This window comes from Malaya genurostris, chromosome 1, assembly GCF_030247185.1.
Source record: "Malaya genurostris strain Urasoe2022 chromosome 1, Malgen_1.1, whole genome shotgun sequence".
Taxonomy (NCBI): domain Eukaryota; kingdom Metazoa; phylum Arthropoda; class Insecta; order Diptera; family Culicidae; genus Malaya; species Malaya genurostris.
In genome coordinates, this window is record NC_080570.1 from 81,818,328 (window position 1) to 81,846,131 (window position 27,804).

The 27,804-nt window shown below is 37.2% G+C and overlaps 1 protein-coding gene across 5 annotated transcripts in view; it reads left to right on the forward strand.

Moving 5' to 3' along the window:
- LOC131440627 (sodium-dependent nutrient amino acid transporter 1-like) overlaps positions 1-27,804 on the forward strand; it is a 458,129-nt gene that overhangs the window by 386,073 nt on the left and 44,252 nt on the right. For 4 of the 5 annotated variants that reach the window (XM_058612074.1, XM_058612075.1, XM_058612072.1 and 1 more), the window contains exons 7-8: positions 12,195-12,384; positions 12,441-12,508. The exons of the other annotated variant lie outside the window; for it this stretch is intronic. In XM_058612074.1, the coding sequence (XP_058468057.1) occupies positions 12,195-12,384; positions 12,441-12,508 (258 nt within the window). The remainder of the gene's footprint in view (positions 1-12,194; positions 12,385-12,440; positions 12,509-27,804) is intronic. 5 annotated transcript variants of the gene reach the window in all.

The window sequence follows — 27,804 nt, forward strand, 5'->3', positions numbered from 1 at the left end:
GGTTTTGATGTTTCGTGTTTGGACCTATTTTTTCACTATTTTAGTAATGTTATCGTAATAAACGTGGTATTAGCAACAATCCTACATTTTTTTATATTCGTTTAGTGAAAGAATTAGAGAAAATACTCAATCAGGCAAACAGTTATTAAGAAACCAAATCTGGAGTAATTTCGTTACACTTTCGTGCCGTGAAATTTTGAAAATGCACCCAGGTGAGCAAATGAAAGACGTAATCCTACGTCAAAAACTTTGAGAACGTCTTATATTTCGACGACATCTTTTTTTTTTTAAATAACTATTTATTGGAATATGAGTTAAAATTAAATTATTAAGATTTAAATTGGGTGTTCAGTCACAAGTGGTGACTTTTCAGCCCTATTATATATATGATTTGGTTATTACCATGAGGACATTATTTGCTTCCGCAATTCTGAGATTTTTGTGTAGGAAAATTCTAGACCTACTTGTATTGTGTAATGGGGAAAAGGAACTTATATACTAACTTACTAACTAATCGGAATTTGCTTATAATATTATGTGACATTACATCTAATGGTTCTATATTTGTGAGTCTGTGAACTCATTTGTACTGAACCAGGGAGGACGCTACAAAATCATTTTCAGAATTTTATTCTGAATCCTTTGAAGCGTTTTCTTCCTGGTGGAACAACAACTTGACCAAATTGGTACTGCCTAAAGCATGGCTGGTCTGGAAATTTGTTTATAAATTAACAACTTGTTTTTTAGACAGAGCTTAGAATTTCTGTCTATAAGAGGATATAAACATTTAATATATTTATTACACTTTGCCTGGATTCCTTCAATGTGATCCTTGAAAGTGAGTTTTTTGTCATACGTTAAACCTAAGTATTTAGCTTGATCAGATCATGTCAATTCCAAGCCATTCAATTTAAGAATGTGATTATTGTTTGGTTTAAGAAAAGAAGCTCTTGGCTTATGAGGAAAGATAATTAATTGCGTTTGGTTTAATTTTCCATTTTGACAGATAATCACTGAAAATATTTAAACTTCTTTGTAGGCGACTGCAGATCACTCTTAGATTTCTACCTGTGGCTAACAGACTTGTGTCGTCACAGAATAATGATTTCTGACAACCAACGGGTAGATTTGGAAGATCAGAAGTGAAAATATTATACAAGATTGGAGCTACGCTCGAACCCTGCGGAACACCGGCTCGTACGGGTAGCAATTCAGATTTACAATTCTGATAGCTAACCTGAAGAGTACGATCAGTTAAATAATTTTGAATCATTTTGATCAAATAAATAGGAAACTGGAAATCAAACATTTTTGCTATTAAACCTTTGTGCCAAACACTGTCGAATGCTTTTTCTATGTCTAGAAGAGCAACTCCAGTGGATAACCCAGAAGATTTATTTGTGTTTATCATGTTCGTTACTCTGACAAGTTGATGAGTAGTTGAATGTTCATGACGAAATCCAAACTGTTCTGGATTTCGACGACATCTAATTTTGCTTTGTTGAGTTCATTAACATACATGGTTTTTTTCAAAGATCCAAACACTGTTGTGCCAGCCAAAAAGTTACACTGGACTGTGTGGAACACGTTCGACACGTGACTTGTCTGCTTTCTTGCCCACGCGGCTTTTCGCGGCACCAATTTGCGACGAACTTCGTTTGCCAACTATCTGTTTTGCCATAAACTATTTTGGCATAAACTAACGAAAGAGAACGTTTCTCCCGAAAAGAAACACTGCCCGATGGCGAGCGTCCAACACACGCGGCACACCTTTTTTCTCTCGAACACTTTTTCCGTCCGGTCGCTTGCCTGTTTCCCAAAGAACTAACTTATGCGTTCTCTCCCTCCGTCCGGCCGGCGTATTCAAAATAATAATCAGTACCGTTTCGCTCTTCAAGCGAGTTTTTACTAATGTACCTGTTTTAATGCAGAGTGTTTCGTGCACGCTTAACACAAACCCCTCATGAACCTTAAGTTACGAACTTAACTGTAACAACACTTCTCTAAGCCTATTTATACTCGTCTTTATTCGTGTTCGTCTACATTTTCTGGGTCCATCAGTTGCTAAACGCATTTGCGGCCTCATTTTCAAAAGCCTACCGAAGTCTAGACATATTTTCTAAATTATTGTATTGACTTTCCTATGCAGTCTATTCAAAAACTTTATTAAACTTAGGCCAATCCCTAGCATTTCCGCTAAACTAAGACAAGACTACTAATGCTGGCCTCTTCAAGTGTACCGTCCAGTTGGATGATTTTTCTGACATTGAGTTATTCTAAATGCTTTTTTATCTTTCTTATAAAAAAAGGTTATGCAGTTACTGTGAAAACAGATTGCTCATATATTATTCTACTCAGTTTGTCGAGTACGCAAAATGCAATATTTTTGCGTGATCCCGATTTCTGTATTTTTACAAAATGAAATGCGTTTACGCACAGCGTGTGGTACTGTATAATTTGTTTATTTGTTGCTCTATAATCCATCTGATATTAGGTGCCTTAACGAATAATTGGAATTGGACACTAAAACAACTTGGATCCCTACCTTTCCGGTACCACCGTTAAAAATTACTTCGAGGTGGAAAGCTATTGGTGCTCACAGCTCCCTTACCGACCTTGTGCATTGCCATGGACCTTTGCATCGTTCTCTCCTATTTTTGGAACCCTTTGGCTCTCGACTTTGAACCATTCATTTTACTTCAGGAGATCGACCAGGAGGGTGTCAAGGTCGGTCGGCGAGACGATTCCGGTTGGAGCATGACTTCCAGTTCACTGGCGCTTCAACGACCCAGGGCTGGTCGACGTCATGAAACTTCTCGGCTAGTCCCTGACGATGCATCTAGCCTACATCGACGTAAATTTTCCCGGGACCGACGCTCCCGAAACCTGAAAACGGCTCGATAGGCATGATGTCTGGATTGGTCCAGTGATCTCGGTTGGAGGATGGTATCCGATTCACTGGTGGCGCAACGATCCATACCGGAGCTACGTCGCAATCTACTCGTCTAATCTCCGACAAAGTATCTCGACTACGCCGACGAAGAGCTCTCCGATGAAAGTAATTCTTCCGGCACCGAATTTCGTGTTACACCACACGGAACATTCGAATGAGTGTCGAAGTCGGTCCTGTGATTCCGGTTGAAGCATGGCTTTCGTTTCACGACGACTCGACTTCGATGCTGTGGCTACTACTCGGCTAATCCCCGAAGTAGGGTCTAACTTACACCGACGAAGAGTTCCTTGGCGAAAGAAGCTCTGCTGACATCGACAATCAGCTAGTTGCAGTTTCCTGTTACGCAGGTAGTCCTTCACCATGCTAATCGAGTGTGATACGCTCAGTTGGACTGAGTTCAATGGATTCTCCGTAAACTGCCAGTGTAACGTAGTCCACGAAACCGACTATCTTGACGTCCGGGGGGATCCTCAACCTCACTACGCCATCGTGAATTATGTTTCACAGGAGCGGGCACAGATCCCTATTGTACTCCAGCCGTGATTGGAGAATTTTGTATACTCCTGGTACACCCAGTCAAAGTAGCGAATCAGCTATTTCCGCTCACAAGTACTATAGGACGCGTTTTTGATGTCAAGTGTTACTACCGCGCATGTCAAGCGTTACTTCCACGTCGCTTGGGTTGAATAGGGACCACTGCACTGGCTATCACCACGATTTTATGACATCAACCATCGATCTGCCTTTGCAAAACACGTATTGTTCGTTGGACAATCTTCCTGTCTCCTCTATAAACAGGGCTTGTTTATTCAGGATGATTCATTCCAGCAGCTTCCCTGCAGTGTTTATCAGGCAGATTGTTCTAAACATCAACGGATCACCAAGAGGTTTCCCAGGTCTCGATAACAGTACCAGTTTTAGTCTTTCCAGATGTCTGGAAGTTCACGTCCAGACATCTTTGCATGACCTCCCTGAACATGTAATTGTTCTAAACATCAACGGATCACCAAGAGGTTTCCCAGGTCTCGATAACAGTACCAATTTTAGTTATTCCAGATGTCTGGAAGCACACGTCCAGACATCTTTGCATGACCTCCCTGAACATGTACGGTTTTGAGTTTATAGCTATCTACAGAGCCTCGTATGGGATACTGCCTGGCCTGGGGATTTTCTTAGTGTCGAGCAATCTCGCCACTGACAACAACTCTTCGTTCGTCACTCTGTCAACATCGTTTGCTTGTAGCAGTGCTAGCGGACACGAGGATCTAGCGAATGGCTAAATAGTCGCTGAGGCTAAAGCCATGTTCCAATCTCCAGTGTAAGGTTTACGGTCAGCTTGTCAAAAAATTGGACACTGCGGTGGGGCGTAGCAGCTGCAATAATATACGCCGTTTCTTTCGATATGGCTCGTGCGCTATCACGACTTTCTGTATTGGATTTCAACGCGGGGTTTATACCCTGGATCCGTTCGCAACCAATTTACCGCTGTCGATGGAGATGAGATAGGGGCCCGAGAAGAGAACGACGTCCGTGCTCCATTTTACAACCGACTGATGCAGCAATTGCTGCGCAGCTACACGACGATTAAAATTTACCACCGGCGGTTGGTATGCAGTCATTGGACAAACCGACCAACCAACTTTTTACCTGCTCACTTTTAGGAACTTATTAGCATAGGTACCGTTGTCATAACGTTGCCAAATTTCGTTCGACTAGCTTTGCATCACTTTGCCTTGAGGTCTTTGGCGTATTTCTCCTTGTCGGTCTTGACCTTTGCTCCTAGCCCTTCCCTCGCGCTCTATGGGGACTATCTTCAACTTGAGCCAGGGCCGCTCCATGTCAGGTATGTTTTATGTCTGGTTTCTACTTATCCGGTTGGTCCTTTTCACCAGGCAATCCTTATCCCTACCGTCAGCGACCAGATTCTTACGCCTTTTAGTCGCGCGGTTGTGACTTGTTGAGTCCCTGACGCGTTTCCTGATGTTGCTCTTTTCCCTAGTAAAAGCGATGATCACGTCGAGCTGCTCTACAACGGCCGTCTTACTAGATAGAGCTTCGTCAGGTTTCGACTCCAAGGTCTTTGGTTGGTCCACTGACTCGACAGGTGCTTTGTAGCCACATGTTTTGTCAGCAAATACTGTTTTCTCTTCCTTCGCACTTTAAGTTTTAACGGGAGGAGATCTTCTCAAAACAATTTTTGCCTATTGCATATACAGTGATGGCATTTCACTACAAAGTACCAGAATTTTTAGTACGCAAAAAATTCGCTAAAATCTTCTCAAAACTACGCAAATCGATCGCCATTATCAGTAGGCAACTAAATAAACCGATTTCGGCTATCCTGGTTCCCGGTCTCCGGTTCCGGAAGCACCGGAAATAGTAGTCATATATTCCAAAATGGTCTCACCGTCCCATATGGAATTCCTGAATTTCATTTGAATACTACTTCCGGGTCCGGAGTTATAGGGTGCAAAGTGTTAAATATTGTACACCGTCACTTATCGGCGAAACAAAAACCTTTATTCCGTTATTTCGTTAGGGTCAAATGCAAGGTCTTATGGTCCTACCAAAAATTACTGCATATTTTTGGATACAATACAAATTTATATCGTCGTTTAGAGTACCATGGCAAAATCGCACAAGCGGCTCAGCCATCTCCAAGAAAAGTGAGTGCATAATTTTGTTACATACATACACACACGGACACACACAGACATTTGCTCAGTTCGTCGAGCTGAGTCGAATAGTATATGACATTCGGTCTCCGGGCGTCGGTTAAAAGATTGGTTTTCGCAGTGATTGCATAACCTTTCTATATGAGAAAGCAAAAAATCGTCTCAAAAGGAACGATAACATATTTCGGCTAACTCTCAGATGGTTGTAGCAACAAAATCAATTATGTATGCAGTTCCGATAAAGGGTGCACTAAAACTATGTGAATACGATCTAGCGGCGGTCATGAAATAGACTCGCTCATGTCTAGAGAGATTTGCGTTACTGTTACAACTGTTACATTCTGTAGGTTATACTAGTTACTGAACAAAGAATCTCTTTTGTTTTCTTTCGAGAATCGAAGAGAAACATTTTGAATAGAATGACACAATATTATATATGAGAATATGAATTAAATGAGAAAGGTATCATTACACCTCTAGGTGGTTTAAAACAATTTTTTCAATTGCAGTCACGAGGGATGACATTGTTCTCTCGTGAATGCACATCATTTCAAATATTGCGTCTCCCGTGTAAACAAACGCAAATCTCTCTAGACATGAGCGAGTCTATTTCATGACCGCCGCTAGATCGTATTCACATAGTTTTATTGCACCCTTTATCGGAACTGCATACATAACTGATTTTATTGCTAAAACCATCTGAGAGCTAGTCGATATTTGTTATCGTTCCTTTTGAGACGATTTTTTGCTTTCTCATATAGAAAGGTTATGCAATCACTGCGAAAGCCGACCTTTTAACCGACGCTCGAAAACCGAATGTCATATACTACTCATACGAACTGAGAAAATTTCTGAGTGTGTCCGTGTGTGTATGTATGTAATAAAATTATGCACTTTTCTCGGAGATGGCTGAGCCGCTTTTTACAAACTAAGTTCAAATAAATGTTCTTATAGTAACATAGCCTGCTATTGAATTTGATTTGGGTCTGACTCCCGGTTCCGGAGTTACATGGTAATATGTGAAAATTAAAGAAAAAGTATGCATTCAAATTTCTCTAAAACAGCTCAACCGATTTTCAGAAACTAAGATTCTAATGAAAGGTCTTATAGTTTCCTAAAAGAATTCTACAACATTGTATCCAGATCCGTCTTCCGGTTCCGGAACTAAACCGTGATAAGTGGAAAATTACTAATTTTATTAGTATTTTTTCACAAATGATGGTCAAAAACAGGTACAAATCCCATTAAGCTGTCTGATACATTCTTCTAGTTTGCAGAGCTTGTTAGTTTATGGGCATAAACGCCTAAATCGGCACTACTGGTCTCCCCTTTTCTTGTTCCGGAAGCACCGAAAGTGGTGCAGGAAAACCTGAAAAATTGAACTCACTTCTATTTCTCTGCGATGCTTGAACCGATTTTTACATATCTTGATTTGAATTAAAGCTCATATTATCTTTAAAGCTACTGTGAGATTTCATTCGGGCCCGACTTCCGGTTCCGTAGTTACAGGGCGTTGAGTGTCAAAGTTTTCAGATCGCCATATTGAATGACAATATGTACCACACCGAAAGAAGAAGAAAACACAAACAAACGATACGTGCTTTGTTCTATTTCGTACACGCTATGAAGAAATCGAATTGATTACGGATGTCTACTACTGGTGTGTAATATTGGTAGTCTGGTGCTGCGGTTGATAAAAATTATAGCTATTTTATGATCTATACAACCAAAAGAATAAACGAATGACAATGAATTCAAATTTAATTGAAAAAAAATTTGCAATTTCCACATCCATTAGTGCAGTAATACCGCACCGGTGGTGTAATGAAGTCAATAATAATAATAAAAGTAATAATCCTACTACATGTTTTATGCTGCTGATTCATGCAGTTTAGCTTGACTACATATGCAAAATAGCAGAAATGCAGGTTAGCTTCGTTTGTTAGATTTCGTTAAATTGATTTAATCGAAATAGAGCATGAGATAGTAAGTCTAGGCTTAACTAGGTTCAAAACTGTTTAAATGTTTAGGTCATATTTGTTGCTGGCAAACAAACCAACTTCGGCTATACCGGTCATCTGAAACCGGTTTCGGAAGAATTGGAAATGTTGATTAAAAACTGCAAAAGGGTATACAGGATTTGTAGAGTTTGTTTATTTAAGTCCGAACAAACTTTCCAGTAATATTTTTGATGTTATGAGTAATATGAGAAAGGCATCATTACACCACTAGGTGGATTAAAACAGGTTTTGTTTGGCCCTTCGCATTTCGTCATTTTACAATCCCCATCCACACCCGCTCACCTGGTGTTTCGACCGAACTATAGGGCTTAGCCACCATTCGAATTCGCGGAACATTAATAAGATAATAAGATGCGAGATTAGATGGATAAATAACAGCTAATACGACTGCGTTCACCATGATTATCGGATAAGTCTGTTTGCTCCCTATGTATAGGGTTCCTTAAGGGCTTTATTAAATACTTTATCAATTATTTGGTTGCTGCTTTGTATAAGTACAAATACGTATGAATCCGCTAACACTGCGCTCGAAAACATCTATAGTGATTTTTGTCGGACATTAGATCGCCAAAGTACTGACCTTTTCGATGTGGAACACATCTTTATTTTCTATGTAGGGGTGCAAATCAGAAACTCAAGGAAAAGTACACGTAGAAATGTGGTCAGGTTTTAAAACACTTACAGCGTAATACCTAATTGTCTATTTTGTATCCATAATTAATATTAAATCATCATTCGATTGGAAATATGTCTAAGTTTCGATTGGAATGCATCATGCATCATTTTCAATTATAAATGATTGAAATTTTGATTAGTAGCGAGCAGTGTCCTATTTTCTCTGCTAAAAATCTCCGGCATACCGGATTTCCCTGCCATAGACGACGGTTTTGAAGGAGTAAGCGATATATCAAAGAGCATCGCATCGCTCTGATTGGTCAATCGATGCAAAAGCGAAGCTGTTGGAAGCACGCGAATCTATAAATAGAAGCGAAATTATAGCTAACGTTTCAGTCCTACGCGTAGCATGTTAGAAGTAGATTGTTGCTAGACAGCAAGACAAAAAGTGCCATAAAATTATTTGAAGCTTTCATTGATCTTGTGTGATGCAAGCTCGGATGAAATTCCATGTTATGTTGTTTCGCCTGAGAAATTGACAACTACCCCAGGGTAAATTTTGAGTGCTTAAGATTAATTTCTTATTTATATAAGATGAACTCGATTGATAATGAAAAAAGTTTATCGCTTAAACCGAAATCGCAGAATGGTAGAGAAACTTATCGCTATGAAAATAACTTCTTGCATACAAAACTTGAACACAAGCTTGGCGAAGAGAAGCCTAAATATCGAAATCCATATCGCAAGTATGTAAAAAGATATAACTGCATACGTTTGGGATATTGGTGTAATTTCGTCGGCTATAAAACAAATTCAAATAAAGACAAACAATATTCGGTGTTAGTGTTGGCTAATCAAGATCAATCTAGGTAGATTCTCGTGCAATATCGGATTGAAAAGTGTGACGATTTTTTTTTATTTAAAAGACATCTTTATTCAGGCCTATTTGCGTACAAGCTTTACGTGGCCGATTAAGCCGATTTTTTAAACAAAAAATTCTTTGTATTCGATCTCGTTGTCACCCTTTTTCTAGGGGGAGAGGAGCTTCCATTTCCCTCCTACGAGGATTGAGGGGCACTTTGTTCGTGGCTCGTCTCGTCGTCCATTGACGCATCGGTGGCATTGTTGATTTCCGTCTTCTTTTCGTTTTCCTTGTTATTCGCAGTCTTGATCTCGTTGCTAGTTACTGTAGAAGCGCCTTGTTGTACATTGGTTGCAGTTGCTGTTTGGTTAGATGGTGAAGGTGATTTTAAAACAGGAGCACTGCACTCACTAGTTTCCGTTGTTGAGCGGTTGTCCTTGTTTTTGTTTGTTTTGTTTGTTTTCGCAGTTTCAGTGCAAGGTTTGCCGTAGTGTGCAGGTTGTTCACAAAACTGACATGTAACCAGTTGATTTTCATACGTAATCAGCGATTTACACGGATGTTTCCCGTCTTGATTAAAAATGATGTAAGATGGAATTGCTTTACGTAGTTGCATACGTACCACTCGCACGCCATTCCGGATACCCGAAAAAAAATTCCGCCATACTTCCCTTTCGATGGAAAGAACTTCACCGTACTGCGACATAGTTTCCCGAACATACTCATCGCTGGACTGCGGGGGAAGGTCATGCACGCGTACTTGTATGGCATTGTCCACCATGTGCACAGGAATTTTGTATTTAATGTTGTCACACTCAACGCTGTGCACCTCGTTGTTAACCGAAGCGAATGCAATTGCATCGCTTTCACGTTTAAACATAATGTACACACAGTTAGACGCCTTGTTGAATTGAATCTCAGTTACATTATTAGCGTCTAGATGCATTCGTTCTTTAAGTAAGATTTCAATTTCATTTGCTGCTGGTCTAACTTTGCAACGCTTGAAATCTATACAAATTGAATTTGGCCTTGTTGGCCAAGTTTCAGGCTTTGTTAAATCGTATTTGACCATTCCGTGCACTCTATTGTTCACTGCACTGTATTGTCTTTGTTTCTTTTGCTTCGACCGCAAACGATTTTCGACTGCGTTGGCTGAGATGCATACAACAACAGTTCTGTATTTTTGCTAACCCGTAAATGGAATAGGATCGAATGTTCCAATCGTTCTGCATTATTTACACATGCACATTCACGGGTTAATTACTTGATTTTGACCACCTCTTTTATTTGGTATGGGTGTTTTTTATTTGTGTTGATATAGGCATTTTGTATTGATATAAACTCAATTGCGGCGCTTGCTTGAATCGCGAGTTTTCTTGTTTCGACATGTTTTCTTTGGCACATGGTAATGCTCACAGTGACTTATGCAATAAGTTGATACAGGCATTTGAAAGTGGTGTGGTTTATTACGCTTCTACCATATTTGAGCCGTATGATAAATAGCGGTTCAGAATTATTGGGAGATACTATGATATTGATAAGAATAGATATTAAAACTATCTTAACACTCCTAATACCAAGCCTCAAAAAGTTACGCGAAGCACCAAGCCTCAAAAAAAGTTGGAACGGTAACTTTGAGCTGTCATAGCTTAGCTGTTTTTCAACGGCTCTCAATAAATTTTACACCCTCGAATTTTGTACAGCTCGCAGATTATTTTAAGTATGTGAATATTGACAATCGGTTAGGAAAAATCAATGAAAATATGATTTTTCCCGTTCCAAGTTTTTTTTTCACTCACAAAATATGCCCTATCTGCATTTATGCGGCACCAGCATTGTGAATAGAATTTTGAGAACTCCAACTTTCTCGCGTCATAACTTTGTTGTTAGTCAACCGATCTTCGAAATTTGTTCACCATTCGAATGGTACTAGTTTCAGAAATAAAATGCACTAAAACATACTTAACATAGAGTTGTCTACCTAAAGTTATAGAGAAAACTGTAAACAGAAGACCACAAAAAAGGTGGGATTTTTTACAATGGTCGTAAATATTTCTGAATTCAAAGCGATTACCTATATGTTTTTATACATTATTCGATTGCTAGTCAACCCAGCTACCATTTATGCTAAGCTGACGTTTTAGCACCATCAAAAACAACCTGAAAATATACAGCTTAAATTTTTGAAATCAAAAATGGAGGCTTTGATTTTTTTTCGATTTTTGTGCTGTACTAAAAAATGAACACATAGATCCAAATAATTTTTATGTACATATAAAACAAACTCAATTGGTATCTACTACAATTTTGAATTTGTCAAACATTTCCGTAGAATCTAAAAAATCGGCGCAGGATCGGAAATTTTTAAATTTCTGTTATGCCTTCAACGTTTTGGTATACACTCTAAACTCAATTTACGAGCAAAGTCTTGGAGGCGTAAATTGAGATTTTATTGTATCAAAATATGTTTTCATACTTCTATCGTTTGCAATCAATAGAAACTTTAATTCTTAGAGACTCATAATTCGAATTTCACCAATAGATTTTTAGTTTTTAGATAAAACGGAAATTCTTAATTTTTGCGATGACTTTGTACAATAACAAAGTAGAACTTGAACTCGTGGTGTAATGATGCCTTTCTCATCATCAACTAGTATAACCTACAGAGTAAAGCAGTTCTCAGATCGATAAGACCATTTTTGAGAAAACGAAGTGAGTTCCACTATTGTAGGTACTTCCGAAACAGGAGTCCGGAAACCGATTGTCATTATTGATATACTTAAAATAATCTACGAACTGTACAAAATTCGAGGGTGTAAAATTTATTGAGATCCGTTGAAAAACAGCTGAGCTATGACAGCTCAAAGTTACCGTTCCAACTTTTTTTCGGGCTTGGTATTTGGAGTGTTAAGATAAAATTGAGAGCGTTGCACTTACTCTTGTTTCAAAACATAGTGCTGGTATAGCTTCTAGACAGCCAACAAACATTGCTTGTATTGCATTATATGTACACTTTATCAGTTATAACAAAATATACAAACATTCATTGATCAATAACCGTGTTTCAGAGATGCAATGATAGTGACATGTTTGGATACATTTACTAGTCTTCTAGCTGGTATGACAATCTTCAGTGTTCTTGGAAACCTAGCACATAACTTGGGAATAGAAGATATTTCCAAAGTGGTTAAAAGTGGTACGGGTTTGGCTTTCATATCATATCCAGATGCCATCGCAAAATTCAATGTTGTTCCACAGGTGAGTACTATTTCAAGAGTTTATATACTGAAAAACTAATATTACATCCGTTACAGCTGTTTTCCGTTTTATTTTTCTTCATGATGTTCGTGCTAGGTCTTGGTTCAGCAGTAGCTCTTCATAGGTAAATATGACAAACATCAATTTTTTGATTTAATTCCATTAGGCTGATGTTATTTATATACTAAATTTCGGTAAATTAATGTAGATTGGATATACATAATTAAACATGTTTAACTTCGCATTATTTCTACGACCAAACAGTAATTATATTTGATTTTTGAATAAAATAAGGTCAACATACCGATAATATTGATTATAGCATATCTGCATCTCAGAATTGTCAAAAAATGGGGTGCCGGTAACCGAACACTTTGGGGTACCGGTATTCGAATTCTGTAGACTTTTTTTAAAGTGATGAAAAACCTTTGCAAATATTTTGATAGGAACTGGTATTCAATCACGAATTAGATAAATTTCACTTTATAAATATACAATGCATTTACCCTTTCGATTTATGCTCTTCTATTTATGGCACAATTGAAGCAATTCCACCGCAAATGACAAAGCCAAACGAAATAATTTGCATCATCAATTTACCCTTTTACCGTTTTTATATAAAAAAAACTACAAGGATCAGCCCCATGGGATTGTTCGAGCCATTGATGTGGAACAAGGCAACCAAAATTTCTAATGATCAACATTTTCAATTAATCGTCAAACTTTTGAATTCGCAAATGCACGAGAGTCTGCTTAGATTGATCTTTATTAGGAACCAACACCGAACATGCGAACCCAGAATATAGACTCTATTTGCCGTGATTTGTATTTGTTTTGTAGCCGACGAAATTACATCAATAGCCCAAATGTATGCGATTATATGTTTGTACATACTTGCGATACGGATATCGATATTTAAGCTTCCCTTCGCTAAGCTTGTGATCAAGTTTTGTTATTTATAAAGCGTTTCTCTACCTTTAGTACCATTCTGCGATTTCGGTTGAAGCGATAAACTATTACTCATTATCAATCGAGGTCATCTTCTATTAATTAGAAATTAATGCTTTTGATTACGACGTGATTGTACTCACAGAAACTTGGCTTAATGGTAATATACTTGATACAGAGCTTACCGACAAGTACATTATTTATCGATGTGATCGTAATAATTTGACTAGCCAGTATCTGCGAGGTGGCGGCGTTTTGATTGGAATAAAAAAGGGCATTGAGAGTAGCACAGTGTACGTTCATGGAGCTGACCGTCTTGAGCAGATAGCAGTCCGTGTCACATGCGAGAGCACTGGTTTTGTCATTTGTGCTATTTATTTACCGCCGAATACTGATCTTTCTCTATATGAGCAACATGCCTTTTGTGTGAATGAGCTTTACAATAAATTTGGAGACCGTGATAGGGTTGTAGTCTTAGGCGACTATAATTTATCGTTGTTACGCTGGAGCTTGGATGAGGAAGTTGGGTGTCTACTGCCGAATAACGCGTCTTCAGAGCATGAACATTTATTAGTGGAAACTATGATTGCCTCCGGTTTACAACAAATTAACTTTTTAACGAACCTGCATGGAAAACTGCTAACATTTGTTAGTTGCGCCAATGATTGCGAAATTCTAGCACCACCATCGCCACTAATGAAACTAGATCACCACCATTTTCCTTTCATTTTAAAAATTGAAGTTCCTCAATGCGTGCACATGATTGACGATGCAGAAATTTTCTACGATTTCAATCGGTGCAATTTTCGTGAGTTAAGTGCTGAAATTATACGAATTAACTTGGTGGAGATACTGGCGCATGGCACTTTGGATGAAGCAATAGAGAAATTCTATTATGAATTAGATGCAATTTTTCGATATCTCGTGCCTAGAAGAAAACGCAGATATCAATCTAATAACAAACAACCTTGGTGGAATGGAGAGCTGCGTAACCTCAGGAATCGTTTAAGGAAAGCTCGCAAACGATTTTTCCGGACAAAAAATCTAGATGATAAATTGCTCGTTCGTGATTTGGAACACCAATTTGAATTATTGAACGCATCGTGTTTTCGGCTGTACGTTTCACGAATGGAGATCAATTTGAAGGCTGACCCGAAACAATTTTGGTCTCATCTGCGGAATAAAACTTCTTCCCGTGGAATTCCTGTCAGTGTCCACTATCGTCACCAATCTTCGTCGACAGTTTCGGATTCAGCCAACCTATTCTCGTCATTCTTTCAAAGCGTGCTAAGTAATAACTCACCGCCTTTGTCAGAATCGTACCTGAGTAGTTTGCCGACGTATTCTTTGAGTATACCTGCTACTGCTTTTACTGAACGCGAGGTGTACAACAATCTACGACAAGTCGATGGATCGAAAGGGCCAGGATCTGACGGGTTACCTCCGACGCTCGTGAAGGAATGTTCTTCTGCTTTGGCTTTACCTGCATCTCTGCTTTTCAACCGCTCGCTTGCCGAGCACTATTTTCCAGCGAAGTGGAAAGAAGCTGTAATTGTTCCTGTTCACAAAACTGGAAACGTGCACGATGTCACCAATTACAGAGGAATTTCTATCCTAAGCTGTTTACCAAAAGTATTCGAACGCATGGTGTTGGATGTTCTTTACCCATCAGTAAAGCACATTATCTCCACTGATCAGCACGGGTTTGTCAAAAAGCGGTCTACTACCACCAATTTAATGAGCTACGTTTCTTTATTGATAGACAAACTTGAAAAACGACAACAAATCGATGTGGTGTATTTTGATTTTTCAAAAGCATTCGACCGTGTTCCTCATCAGTTCGCTGTGGAAAAATTGAGGCGTTGTGGATTCCCTGTTTGGTTAACCAATTGGATTCTATCATATCTCACGGATCGTGATGCTTCCGTACGAATCGGATCTGTACTCTCGGATTCATTTCACGTTACTTCGGGTGTACCGCAAGGGAGCCATCTCGGACCACTACTTTTGTCGTGTTATTCGTGAACGATCTTTACAGTGAATTGTCGTCATTTAAAGTAACGTATGCTGACGACCTCAAAATTTATCGCATCATTACAAGCCTTGTGGATTGCTGTGCTCTACAAATGGATATTGACCGAATCCTTGATTGGTGTGACAGAAACGGCATGACAGAAAACGTTAGGAATTTAATGTGACCACTTTCTCACGGGCACAGTCTCCAATTATTTTCGAATACTCCATGATGATGGCTTCAGTTGAACGAGTTTCGTCTATTAAAGACTTGGGCATTATTCTCGATTGCAAGCTTCGTTTCTTCGAACAGTTTTCATTCGTTACTGCGAAGGCCTATGCAGTTTTGGGACTAATCAAACGAAACACTCAAAACTTCAACGACGTGTACTGCCTCAAGACAGTTTACATCGCACTAGTACGCAGTATTCTGGAGTATGGAGTTACAATTTGGGCTCCGTATCACGGTGTTCACATCGATCGGATCGAAAGGGTGCAGAAGTGCTTCGTCCGATTCGCACTCCGAAGACTACCTTGGATAAATCGTCCTCAACTACCTCGTTACGAGAATCTCTGTGCTCTCATCAACCTACCTACTTTACAAAACAGACGAATACTCCTTCAACAACTCTTCGTGCTCGACCTACTGAATGACAACATTGATTGCCCCATACTACTGGAAAGAATTAATTTTAACGTTTCGGGAAGATCATTGCGAAGAACGGATTTTCTTCGTCGCTCACTTCATCGCACACAGTATGGCCAAAACAACCCAATGGATGTCTGTTGTCATCGTTTCAATACCGTGTATCATTTATTTGATTTTAATACGAGCAAAGACACATTCAAATCGAAAATAATATTTTTAAGTTAACATAAGTGTGTAGCAATAAAATAAAAGTCTGTGCGATAGGTCATCTCTAGTCGAAGACAATAAAGAAATAAATAAAAAATAAATAAAATTAATCTTATGCACTCAAAATTTACCCTGGGGTAGTTGTTAATTTCTCAGACGAAACAACAAAACATGGGATTTTATCCAATATTGCATGACACAAGATACCAATTAGAGCTTCGAATCGTTTTATGGCACTTTCTGTCTTGCTGTCTAACAACAACCTACCACTAGCATGCTTTACGTAGAACTGAAACGTTAGCTATAATTTTGCTTATATTTATAACTTCACGTGCTTATAACTGCTTCGCCTTTGCATCGATTGACCAATCAGAGCGATGCTTTCCCTTTGATATATCGTTTACTCCTTCAAAACCGTCGACTATGACAGGGAAATTCGGTATGCCAGAGATTTTTTGCTGACAAAATAGGACACTGTTAGCTAATAATCAACATTTCAATGATTTACAATTAAAAATGCATGGCTATAAACATTCAAATCAATACGTAGAAATATTTCCAATCAAATGGTGACATAATATTAATAATTGATACAAAATTGATTGAGCTGTAATTGTTCCAAACCGTCATTGAAAACAACAGACGGACAATCACGAATGGCAATGTGAAGTGGGGGATGATGTTGGTAGGATTTTACGAGCGGGGAGGGAGCGAGGCTTATTGAGCAAGTATTTATGAGTTCAAAACTAACAAAGCAGAGATCAAGCAGGCGATTGTTACTATTATTTTGATCGTTAAACTGTACTAGTCTTGCAGTACTATAGCTATCAAGAAGTTTCAGGGAAGTAGATGTTTTAGACGAGCTTGCAATATCGGGAAATAAATAATTAGACGAAGAGCGAGACCATTTAATGCCGGGGAAATTATAGTTGCCTATAATAATCACCTTATCGTCTAAAGCCATTTGATTTTCAATTTGTGAGAGCGAGTTCAAATGCTGATCAAACAGGGACATATCATTGATGCGATCAGGCGGGATATAAAGAACACAAATATAGATCGTGTAATCTGAGAACATGAGAGCAACCCAGAGCTGCTCGACACCGGTGCAGTTCAAGAGAGACAACTGTTGAGATTTGGATTTTTAAGCGACAGGCGAGTAATACACCACCGCCGCTTTTTTATGGCTGTTCTGCTCGGTGCGATCCTGCCTGTAAACATAGAACGAATTACCGAATATTTGCTTTGAGAATGTTGCCGTTTAACCATGTCTCCGTAAACAAGTATACGTCGTAGCACCGTCAGAGCAAGCGAGACGATAATCTTCAAGAGAGCAGTTGATTCCTCCAACGTTCTGATAGTACACGCTCAGACTAATGTTGTCAGAAATTTTGATTTTTGTTGGAACGGAATAGGGTTCGGTGAGCGACGCATGGGGGATCGTGGGTACACTGGACGAGGCATTTTCGATGGAATTGCCGCCATTGGTGGAGATTGCAAGCGAGTGCTGTTGTTGATATATTAAAGCCGAGGAAGTGGGGGACGCGGTGAATTCGGTATGTGATGAGCTGCCTGTTTCGAACTGAGTGATAAAAACGGGGGGATAGATATGCCATGTGGCCAGAATGCTGGTGAGTTGATCACCTTTTCAAAGGTATTTGGAACGGCTATTTTGAAAGATACAAAAGAAAGAATTCTGTTAGCATTCAAACGTACCAGTTTTTGACATCTAATTAAAATTCTGCTACACTCAATTCTAGCACTAACACAGTTAATAATATTTTCCTCAGTTTCAGTAGACATGAATCGTGTTAAGTAGTACCATTTTTCGGTATCAGGTATTGGTTGGAATTTTCAGATTGGCGGTAATTTCCAGTTAGTCGTTGTGGGAGGGGGGCTACGGTATTCACTACAGTATAGGCAGGGGAAATTGTCGGCGGAAGAGGGCCAGTATAGGGAACATTTGATATAACAGAAATGGTAGCTTGCCTGTTATTGTTTGTAGACGGTTGTGGCTGCCGAGGCTGCACTGAACAGGGCGGTACTGTTGATGAAGAACTAGTAGGTTGGGAAGCTGCATACGACGATGGTTCTTGTACTGACTGGATATGGTTACTACTAATGTCGGTGATGGTAGCTGATGACGGAGGATGTGAATCACGGTGATAGTAAGAGGCACCACTGGCTGAGTTGTAAACAGTGGTTGCGTTGAAGTGGAGCAGTTACTGGTTACTATTGGAACAGTGTTCTCTCCTATAGCGGTGGAATTTGGATGAGAAGCAATACTTTCCAAATTTGTTGTACATGACGCAGGGATGTCATTAGTAAGACGATTGTTTACTGCTGCGTCAATTTAGGCGATTTTTTTCTGGTTGTGCAATAGAAGGGCGGCTAGTACTACTGGTTCGAGGTCGTTTGTTGTTGTCTTTAAATATTGACTCGAAGAGGTTGGTTAAACCCAGTTGTAAATTATCAAGGCGTTCGAAAAAAGTAGTACCGTTATTTACGGAGCGTTCCAATCTATCTCGAAATTGGTTGTTACAGCAAACCTTGGCACAGAGTTGGGTATACATACGTCAGAAAGTTTGTATTTAATCAGTCAAGGCACCAACCAGCTTTAATGTAGAAGTGGTGCATTGGAGAATCAAGCTCATCGTATCAGTGGATGATACGTTTTTATTTGCAGACCCACGGCATTTAGGGCAAAACCAACACACTCCAGGGTAGTCCCGAATGGTTTTAGAAAAAGTGCTGATCACATTTGAGCATTTAATATGATAACTACCAGAGCAAGATTCGCAGGTTATCTTGCCACTTCTCGATCCAGATGAACCAAAACAAGGTTCAGCATTGCATTTACTTCTCGTCATGTTCATAGAATGATTTTGACAGGAACGTAAGTGCAAGAGTGACGTGAGTGCTAATGGCTTGATAAACGTAGCACAAACCAAAACGAATCAACAGCAATCAAATGCAAGTTTTACCTCTGAATTGTAATGAAGAGTAACCGTAAATAGACTACGTTGTAGAATTCACTTCAAATCATTAGATACACCGCAAAGTAGATAGATTACGGTTAATTATACCGGTAAAAACTGAAATATAGCCGAACGAAAACGTAATACTTCTAAGCACTTCTTATACACTGAACCAAAAAAACTAACTTTGTTCTAACTTTTTTGTGAAATGTTATATGGAGGAGTTGTTTTCAGGAGAGTTGTTGAACTAATTATTGAGCACAATGGACAATGTATGGAACACTTGTAGAACAAATGTAATGGCGATTAAGAGTTATGCAATGTTTTTGTGTTTTTACCTTTTTTATATATATAAAAAATAGGTATAGAATTCGCTCAAACTTTCGAAAAATTTTCCGAGGCCCGGAGGGCCGAATGTCATATACCAATCGATTCAGCTCGACGAACTGAGCAAATGTCTGTGTGTGTGTGTGTGTGTGTGTGTGTGTGTGTCTGTATGTGTGTTGTAGATGGCTGGACCGATTTTGATCAAACTAGTCGCAAATTAAAGGTCTCCCCGTCACCCAGAACGCTATTGAATGGTTTTGAGATCGGATGTTTACTTTTTGAGTTATACGAAGTTTTATGTCAAAATTTTCAGTTTTTTGACAGTATCTGTCACATTTTACCTTGAAAACAGAATATGTTTCCAGACTTAGATTTCGATCGGTAATACCTATCCAACAAGCCATAGATTGTTAAAATCCGTCCATTTTTAACGAAGATATCGATATTTTTGTGAAAGCCTTATTCCAGTAGAATGAATTTTGAGCGCTGTATGAAAAAGCAATGCTTGGGAGCAACATGAAACACGATTTTTTATACTGTTACGTATAATTGTTTCTAAGTACCAAAAAGACTGTGTACAGCATCCTTTTTTATGACAATTTGCCTCGGACCAATTTTAGCACGGTTCATTTTTGGCAACATAATCTTTCGAATATGGCATATGTAAACCAGATGATACCAGCATTATCAAGTTGGAAGTAATTCCATAATTATATTGATTTAAACTATTTACAGCAATAAATGCTGGAAGAACATGACTTCCATATACCATACGACTCAGTTCGTCGAGATCAACAAATGCGTGTGTGACAAATAATTTCACTAAATTTTCTCGGAAATGGTTAAACCGTTTTCTACAAACTCAGATTCATATGAAAAGTCGTATACTCCCAAACAAGGTTCCTGAATTACGTTTGGATCCAACTTCTGATTGCGGAACCACAGGATGATATGTGAAACGAAATTAAAATAATGCAATTAATTTTTCTCGTAGATGGCTGAACCGATCTAAGATTCAAATGAAATCTAAGAATCATCTATGATTCAAATGAGAGGTCTTAAAATCCTATAAAACCTCTTACTTTTTAGTCAGATCCGACGTCTGGTTTAGAAAATGCATGGTGATTAGTATAAAAATGTCCATTTCACATAAATTAATCAGGCTTATCGGGTTTGCAGATTTGGATAGTCGATTACCAAATAAATTTATTTCAGTTTGAGCGGTATTCGTTTTTGGATTCGGAATGTACCCCCAAATTTTAATTCGCACTACAATTTCTCAAAGATGTCTACACACTGCTCAGGTGAATTTAACTGATTTCGGCTACACCGATTTTAGAATTCCGGTTCCAGTATCGAATCGATTCTCAAAGCTCAATCATTTTCTCAAAAAAGACCAAATCGAACTTCAAAAACAAATATTACAGGAATTAAGGTCCCATACAAAATTGATGAATTTTATCCGATTCTGGAATTACAGATGATGAGTTTATAAATTTCAGTTTTGCAGTTTCGGCATTACAGGGTAATGAGTGATTAAAATCTCAATTTGCCGTTTAAAATGACGATAATTAAAATAATGTCATGAGAACTAAAACACCTAAGACTATCCATGCAAAAACACATGCGTATTGATAAAAAAAAGGTATCATCTCACTGCTAGATGGATTAATCACGTTTTTTAAGGTATTTTTAAGACTTATTTAAATAAGTTAAAAAATAACATCCTTCTATTTTTTCTTAAATTTTTACTCATATTATTATATTATTATCTAATAAATATTGATATTTGAAGCATGAATATTTTTTGAAGAATATGAAAAAGCTTGGTTCAGCAAAATTATGCACAATAATTAGTTCAACAACTCTTCTGAAGACAACTTTTCAAAAATATTTTTTGAAAATATTTTTGTCACTCTAATTTCCCATTTCGGACCACTGTGCCCGGTGCAAATGTTAACGGAATGCAAAAGAACGCAGGTTCGAGTCCTGTCACTGAGCGTATTTTCTTCCAAAAAATCATCTTTTCTGTACGTTGTTCTTTTTTTTCAGCTTCTTAAATATATATTTCCACTCAATCAATGCAAATCTACTAAAAATTTATAAATTATTCAATACGGCGATACATACGTCAACGGAAGCAAAAAGAATAATAAATGAGAGCGGTGTGCATTCTTATATAGGACCAAGGGCAGCCAGTAGACTAGGTGAAAATATTAATATATAAGAATTAAAAGTGTATAGAAACAGTTTGACATGTAAAAATGTGACAGTAGAATGTTTTTTACGTCAATGCAAAAATTGCATAGATTCAGTCGCATTGGAAAAAAAATTTGAAAAGAAATGGATGAAAAATGTATTGATGTAATTATTTTTTAACAATGGGTCACGACTAGAACATAAGGAAGTGTTTGTTTTCTTTTCTTTTTAAAGTTACAAAAATTGATGCCACATAATTGAGTTAAAAAAGAGCAGTCTACTTTCTAGATAAATACAAAAAAATAACTTGCAGGAAGGAGAATTTTTAGCTATATGTGATTTTTGTACTGTAAGATGAAGTTCAAAGTCACCACTGGAATACACAGTAAGCCACTATTCATTCATTTGCGATTTAGTTTAAGCGAAACGCCACGCTCAATCATTTATGTTTTGTAGTTATTTCCGAAGGTGTGCGGAACGATTCTATATCCGTTAACATATTTATCAAAAAAATTATTAATTTTATACGACAAGAAAAACAGTTACATGTGAACAAATTTTATTTCATGTCCGATGGAGACATCACATTATAAAAATAGAAAAAAAATTTCCAGTCTTTACCAATATAAGACTAACTATGATATAGATGTAGAATGGCATTTTTTCGCAACATGGTAAAGACCATGTGATGCCGTAGGAGGAACAATAAAAGGCATGGCTACAAGGACAAGTCATGCTAAGGAAGATGAACATCCCATTAAAAATGCAAAGGAACTATTCGATTGGGCTCAAAAGTGAAAGAAGGAACAACTAACACGAATTTTCTTTTCCTTTGCAACTATATTAGAGAATGAAAATACCAAGCAATATCTTACTAAACAGTATTTAAACTAAATGCCACTGATTGAACATTCAACTACTGATCAACTTGTAAGAGTACATGATAAAAGCGAATAAATCTTCTGGGTTATCCACTGGAGCTGCTTTTCTAGGCATAGAAAAAGCATTCGACAGTGTTTGCACAAAGATTTAATAGCAATAATGTCTGATTTTCCTGTTTCCTATTTATTTGATCAAAATGATTCAAAATTATTTGACTGATCGCACTCTTCAGGTTAGCTATCAGAATAGTAAATCTGAACTGCTATCGGTACGAGCAGGTGTTCCGCGGGGTGCGAGCGCAGCTCCAATCTTGTATAATATTTTCACTTCTGATCTTCCAAATCTACCCGTTGGTTGTCAGAAATCGCTATTCTGTGACGACACAAGTCTATTAGCCACAGGTAGAAATCTAAGAGTGAATACCCAATGTAAATCTCAATAATTTAATTTTAACTCACAACAAAAAGAAAAAAACTAATCACTCTAATTCCGAACCGGAAGTTGAATCGAAATATATATATATATATATATATATATATATATATATATATATATATATATATATATATATATATATATATATATATATATATATATATATATATATATATATATATATATATATATATATATATATATATATATATATATATATTTCGATTCAACTTCCGGTTCGGAATTAGAGTGATTAGTTTTTTTCTTTTTGTTGTGAGTTAAAATTAAATTATTGAGATTTACATTGGGTATTCACTCTTAGATTTCTACCTGTGGCTAATAGACTTGTGTCGTCACAGAATAGCGATTTCTGACAACCAACGGGTAGATTTGGAAGATCAGAAGTGAAAATATTATACAAGATTGGAGCTGCGCTCGCACCCCGCGGAACACCTGCTCGTACCGATAGCAGTTCAGATTTACTATTCTGATAGCTAACCTGAAGAGTGCGATCAGTCAAATAATTTTGAATCATTTTGATCAAATAAATAGGAAACAGGAAAATCAGACATTATTGCTATTAAATCTTTGTGCAAACACTGTCGAATGCTTTTTCTATGCCTAGAAAAGCAGCTCCAGTGGATAACCCAGAAGATTTATTCGCTTTTATCATGTACTCTTACAAGTTGATCAGTAGTTGAATGTTCAATCAGTGGCATTTAGTTTAAATACTGTTTAGTAAGATATTGCTTGGTATTTTCATTCTCTAATATAGTTGCAAAGGAAAAGAAAATTCGTGTTAGTTGTTCCTTCTTTCACTTTTGAGCCCAATCGAATAGTTCCTTTGCATTTTTAATGGGATGTTCATCTTCCTTAGCATGACTTGTCCTTGTAGCCATGCCTTTTATTGTTCCTCCTACGGCATCACATGGTCTTTACCATGTTGCGAAAAAATGCCATTCTACATCTATATCATAGTTAGTCTTATATTGGTAAAGACTGGAAATTTTTTTTCTATTTTTATAATGTGATGTCTCCATCGGACATGAAATAAAATTTGTTCACATGTAACTGTTTTTCTTGTCGTATAAAATTAATAATTTTTTTGATAAATATGTTAACGGATATAGAATCGTTCCGCACACCTTCGGAAATAACTACAAAACATAAATGATTGAGCGTGGCGTTTCGCTTAAACTAAATCGCAAATGAATGAATAGTGGCTTACTGTGTATTCCAGTGGTGACTTTGAACTTCATCTTACAGTACAAAAATCACATATAGCTAAAAATTCTCCTTCCTGCAAGTTATTTTTTTGTATTTATCTAGAAAGTAGACTGCTCTTTTTTAACTCAATTATGTGGCATCAATTTTTGTAACTTTAAAAAGAAAAGAAAACAAACACTTCCTTATGTTCTAGTCGTGACCCATTGTTAAAAAATAATTACATCAATACATTTTTCATCCATTTCTTTTCAAATTTTTTTTCCAATGCGACTGAATCTATGCAATTTTTGCATTGACGTAAAAAACATTCTACTGTCACATTTTTACATGTCAAACTGTTTCTATACACTTTTAATTCTTATATATTAATATTTTCACCTAGTCTACTGGCTGCCCTTGGTCCTATATAAGAATGCACACCGCTCTCATTTATTATTCTTTTTGCTTCCGTTGACGTATGTATCGCCGTATTGAATAATTTATAAATTTTTAGTAGATTTGCATTGATTGAGTGGAAATATATATTTAAGAAGCTGAAAAAAAAGAACAACGTACAGAAAAGATGATTTTTTGGAAGAAAATACGCTCAGTGACAGGACTCGAACCTGCGTTCTTTTGCATTCCGTTAACATTTGCACCGGGCACAGTGGTCCGAAATGGGAAATTAGAGTGACAAAAATATTTTCAAAAAATATTTTTGAAAAGTTGTCTTCAGAAGAGTTGTTGAACTAATTATTGTGCATAATTTTGCTGAACCAAGCTTTTTCATATTCTTCAAAAAATATTCATGCTTCAAATATCAATATTTATTAGATAATAATATAATAATATGAGTAAAAATTTAAGAAAAAATAGAAGGATGTTATTTTTTAACTTATTTAAATAAGTCTTAAAAATACCTTAAAAAACGTGATTAATCCATCTAGCAGTGAGATGATACCTTTTTTTTATCAATACGCATGTGTTTTTGCATGGATAGTCTTAGGTGTTTTAGTTCTCATGACATTATTTTAATTATCGTCATTTTAAACGGCAAATTGAGATTTTAATCACTCATTACCCTGTAATGCCGAAACTGCAAAACTGAAATTTATAAACTCATCATCTGTAATTCCAGAATCGGATAAAATTCATCAATTTTGTATGGGACCTTAATTCCTGTAATATTTGTTTTTGAAGTTCGATTTGGTCTTTTTTGAGAAAATGATTGAGCTTTGAGAATCGATTCGATACTGGAACCGGAATTCTAAAATCGGTGTAGCCGAAATCAGTTAAATTCACCTGAGCAGTGTGTAGACATCTTTGAGAAATTGTAGTGCGAATTAAAATTTGGGGGTACATTCCGAATCCAAAAACGAATACCGCTCAAACTGAAATAAATTTATTTGGTAATCGACTATCCAAATCTGCAAACCCGATAAGCCTGATTAATTTATGTGAAATGGACATTTTTATACTAATCACCATGCATTTTCTAAACCAGACGTCGGATCTGACTAAAAAGTAAGAGGTTTTATAGGATTTTAAGACCTCTCATTTGAATCATAGATGATTCTTAGATTTCATTTGAATCTTAGATCGGTTCAGCCATCTACGAGAAAAATTAATTGCATTATTTTAATTTCGTTTCACATATCATCCTGTGGTTCCGCAATCAGAAGTTGGATCCAAACGTAATTCAGGAACCTTGTTTGGGAGTATACGACTTTTCATATGAATCTGAGTTTGTAGAAAACGGTTTAACCATTTCCGAGAAAATTTAGTGAAATTATTTGTCACACACGCATTTGTTGATCTCGACGAACTGAGTCGTATGGTATATGGAAGTCATGTTCTTCCAGCATTTATTGCTGTAAATAGTTTAAATCAATATAATTATGGAATTACTTCCAACTTGATAATGCTGGTATCATCTGGTTTACATATGCCATATTCGAAAGATTATGTTGCCAAAAATGAACCGTGCTAAAATTGGTCCGAGGCAAATTGTCATAAAAAAGGATGCTGTACACAGTCTTTTTGGTACTTAGAAACAATTATACGTAACAGTATAAAAAATCGTGTTTCATGTTGCTCCCAAGCATTGCTTTTTCATACAGCGCTCAAAATTCATTCTACTGGAATAAGGCTTTCACAAAAATATCGATATCTTCGTTAAAAATGGACGGATTTTAACAATCTATGGCTTGTTGGATAGGTATTACCGATCGAAATCTAAGTCTGGAAACATATTCTGTTTTCAAGGTAAAATGTGACAGATACTGTCAAAAAACTGAAAATTTTGACATAAAACTTCGTATAACTCAAAAAGTAAACATCCGATCTCAAAACCATTCAATAGCGTTCTGGGTGACGGGGAGACCTTTAATTTGCGACTAGTTTGATCAAAATCGGTCCAGCCATCTACAACACACATACAGACACACACACACACACACACACACACACACAGACATTTGCTCAGTTCGTCGAGCTGAATCGATTGGTATATGACATTCGGCCCTCCGGGCCTCGGAAAATTTTTCGAAAGTTTGAGCGAATTCTATACCTATTTTTTATATATATAAAAAAGGTAAAAACACAAAAACATTGCATAACTCTTAATCGCCATTACATTTGTTCTACAAGTGTTCCATACATTGTCCATTGTGCTCAATAATTAGTTCAACAACTCTCCTGAAAACAACTCCTCCATATAACATTTCACAAAAAAGTTAGAACAAAGTTAGTTTTTTTGGTTCAGTGTATAAGAAGTGCTTAGAAGTATTACGTTTTCGTTCGGCTATATTTCAGTTTTTACCGGTATAATTAACCGTAATCTATCTACTTTGCGGTGTATCTAATGATTTGAAGTGAATTCTACAACGTAGTCTATTTACGGTTACTCTTCATTACAATTCAGAGGTAAAACTTGCATTTGATTGCTGTTGATTCGTTTTGGTTTGTGCTACGTTTATCAAGCCATTAGCACTCACGTCACTCTTGCACTTACGTTCCTGTCAAAATCATTCTATGAACATGACGAGAAGTAAATGCAATGCTGAACCTTGTTTTGGTTCATCTGGATCGAGAAGTGGCAAGATAACCTGCGAATCTTGCTCTGGTAGTTATCATATTAAATGCTCAAATGTGATCAGCACTTTTTCTAAAACCATTCGGGACTACCCTGGAGTGTGTTGGTTTTGCCCTAAATGCCGTGGGTCTGCAAATAAAAACGTATCATCCACTGATACGATGAGCTTGATTCTCCAATGCACCACTTCTACATTAAAGCTGGTTGGTGCCTTGACTGATTAAATACAAACTTTCTGACGTATGTATACCCAACTCTGTGCCAAGGTTTGCTGTAACAACCAATTTCGAGATAGATTGGAACGCTCCGTAAATAACGGTACTACTTTTTTCGAACGCCTTGATAATTTACAACTGGGTTTAACCAACCTCTTCGAGTCAATATTTAAAGACAACAACAAACGACCTCGAACCAGTAGTACTAGCCGCCCTTCTATTGCACAACCAGAAAAAAATCGCCTAAATTGACGCAGCAGTAAACAA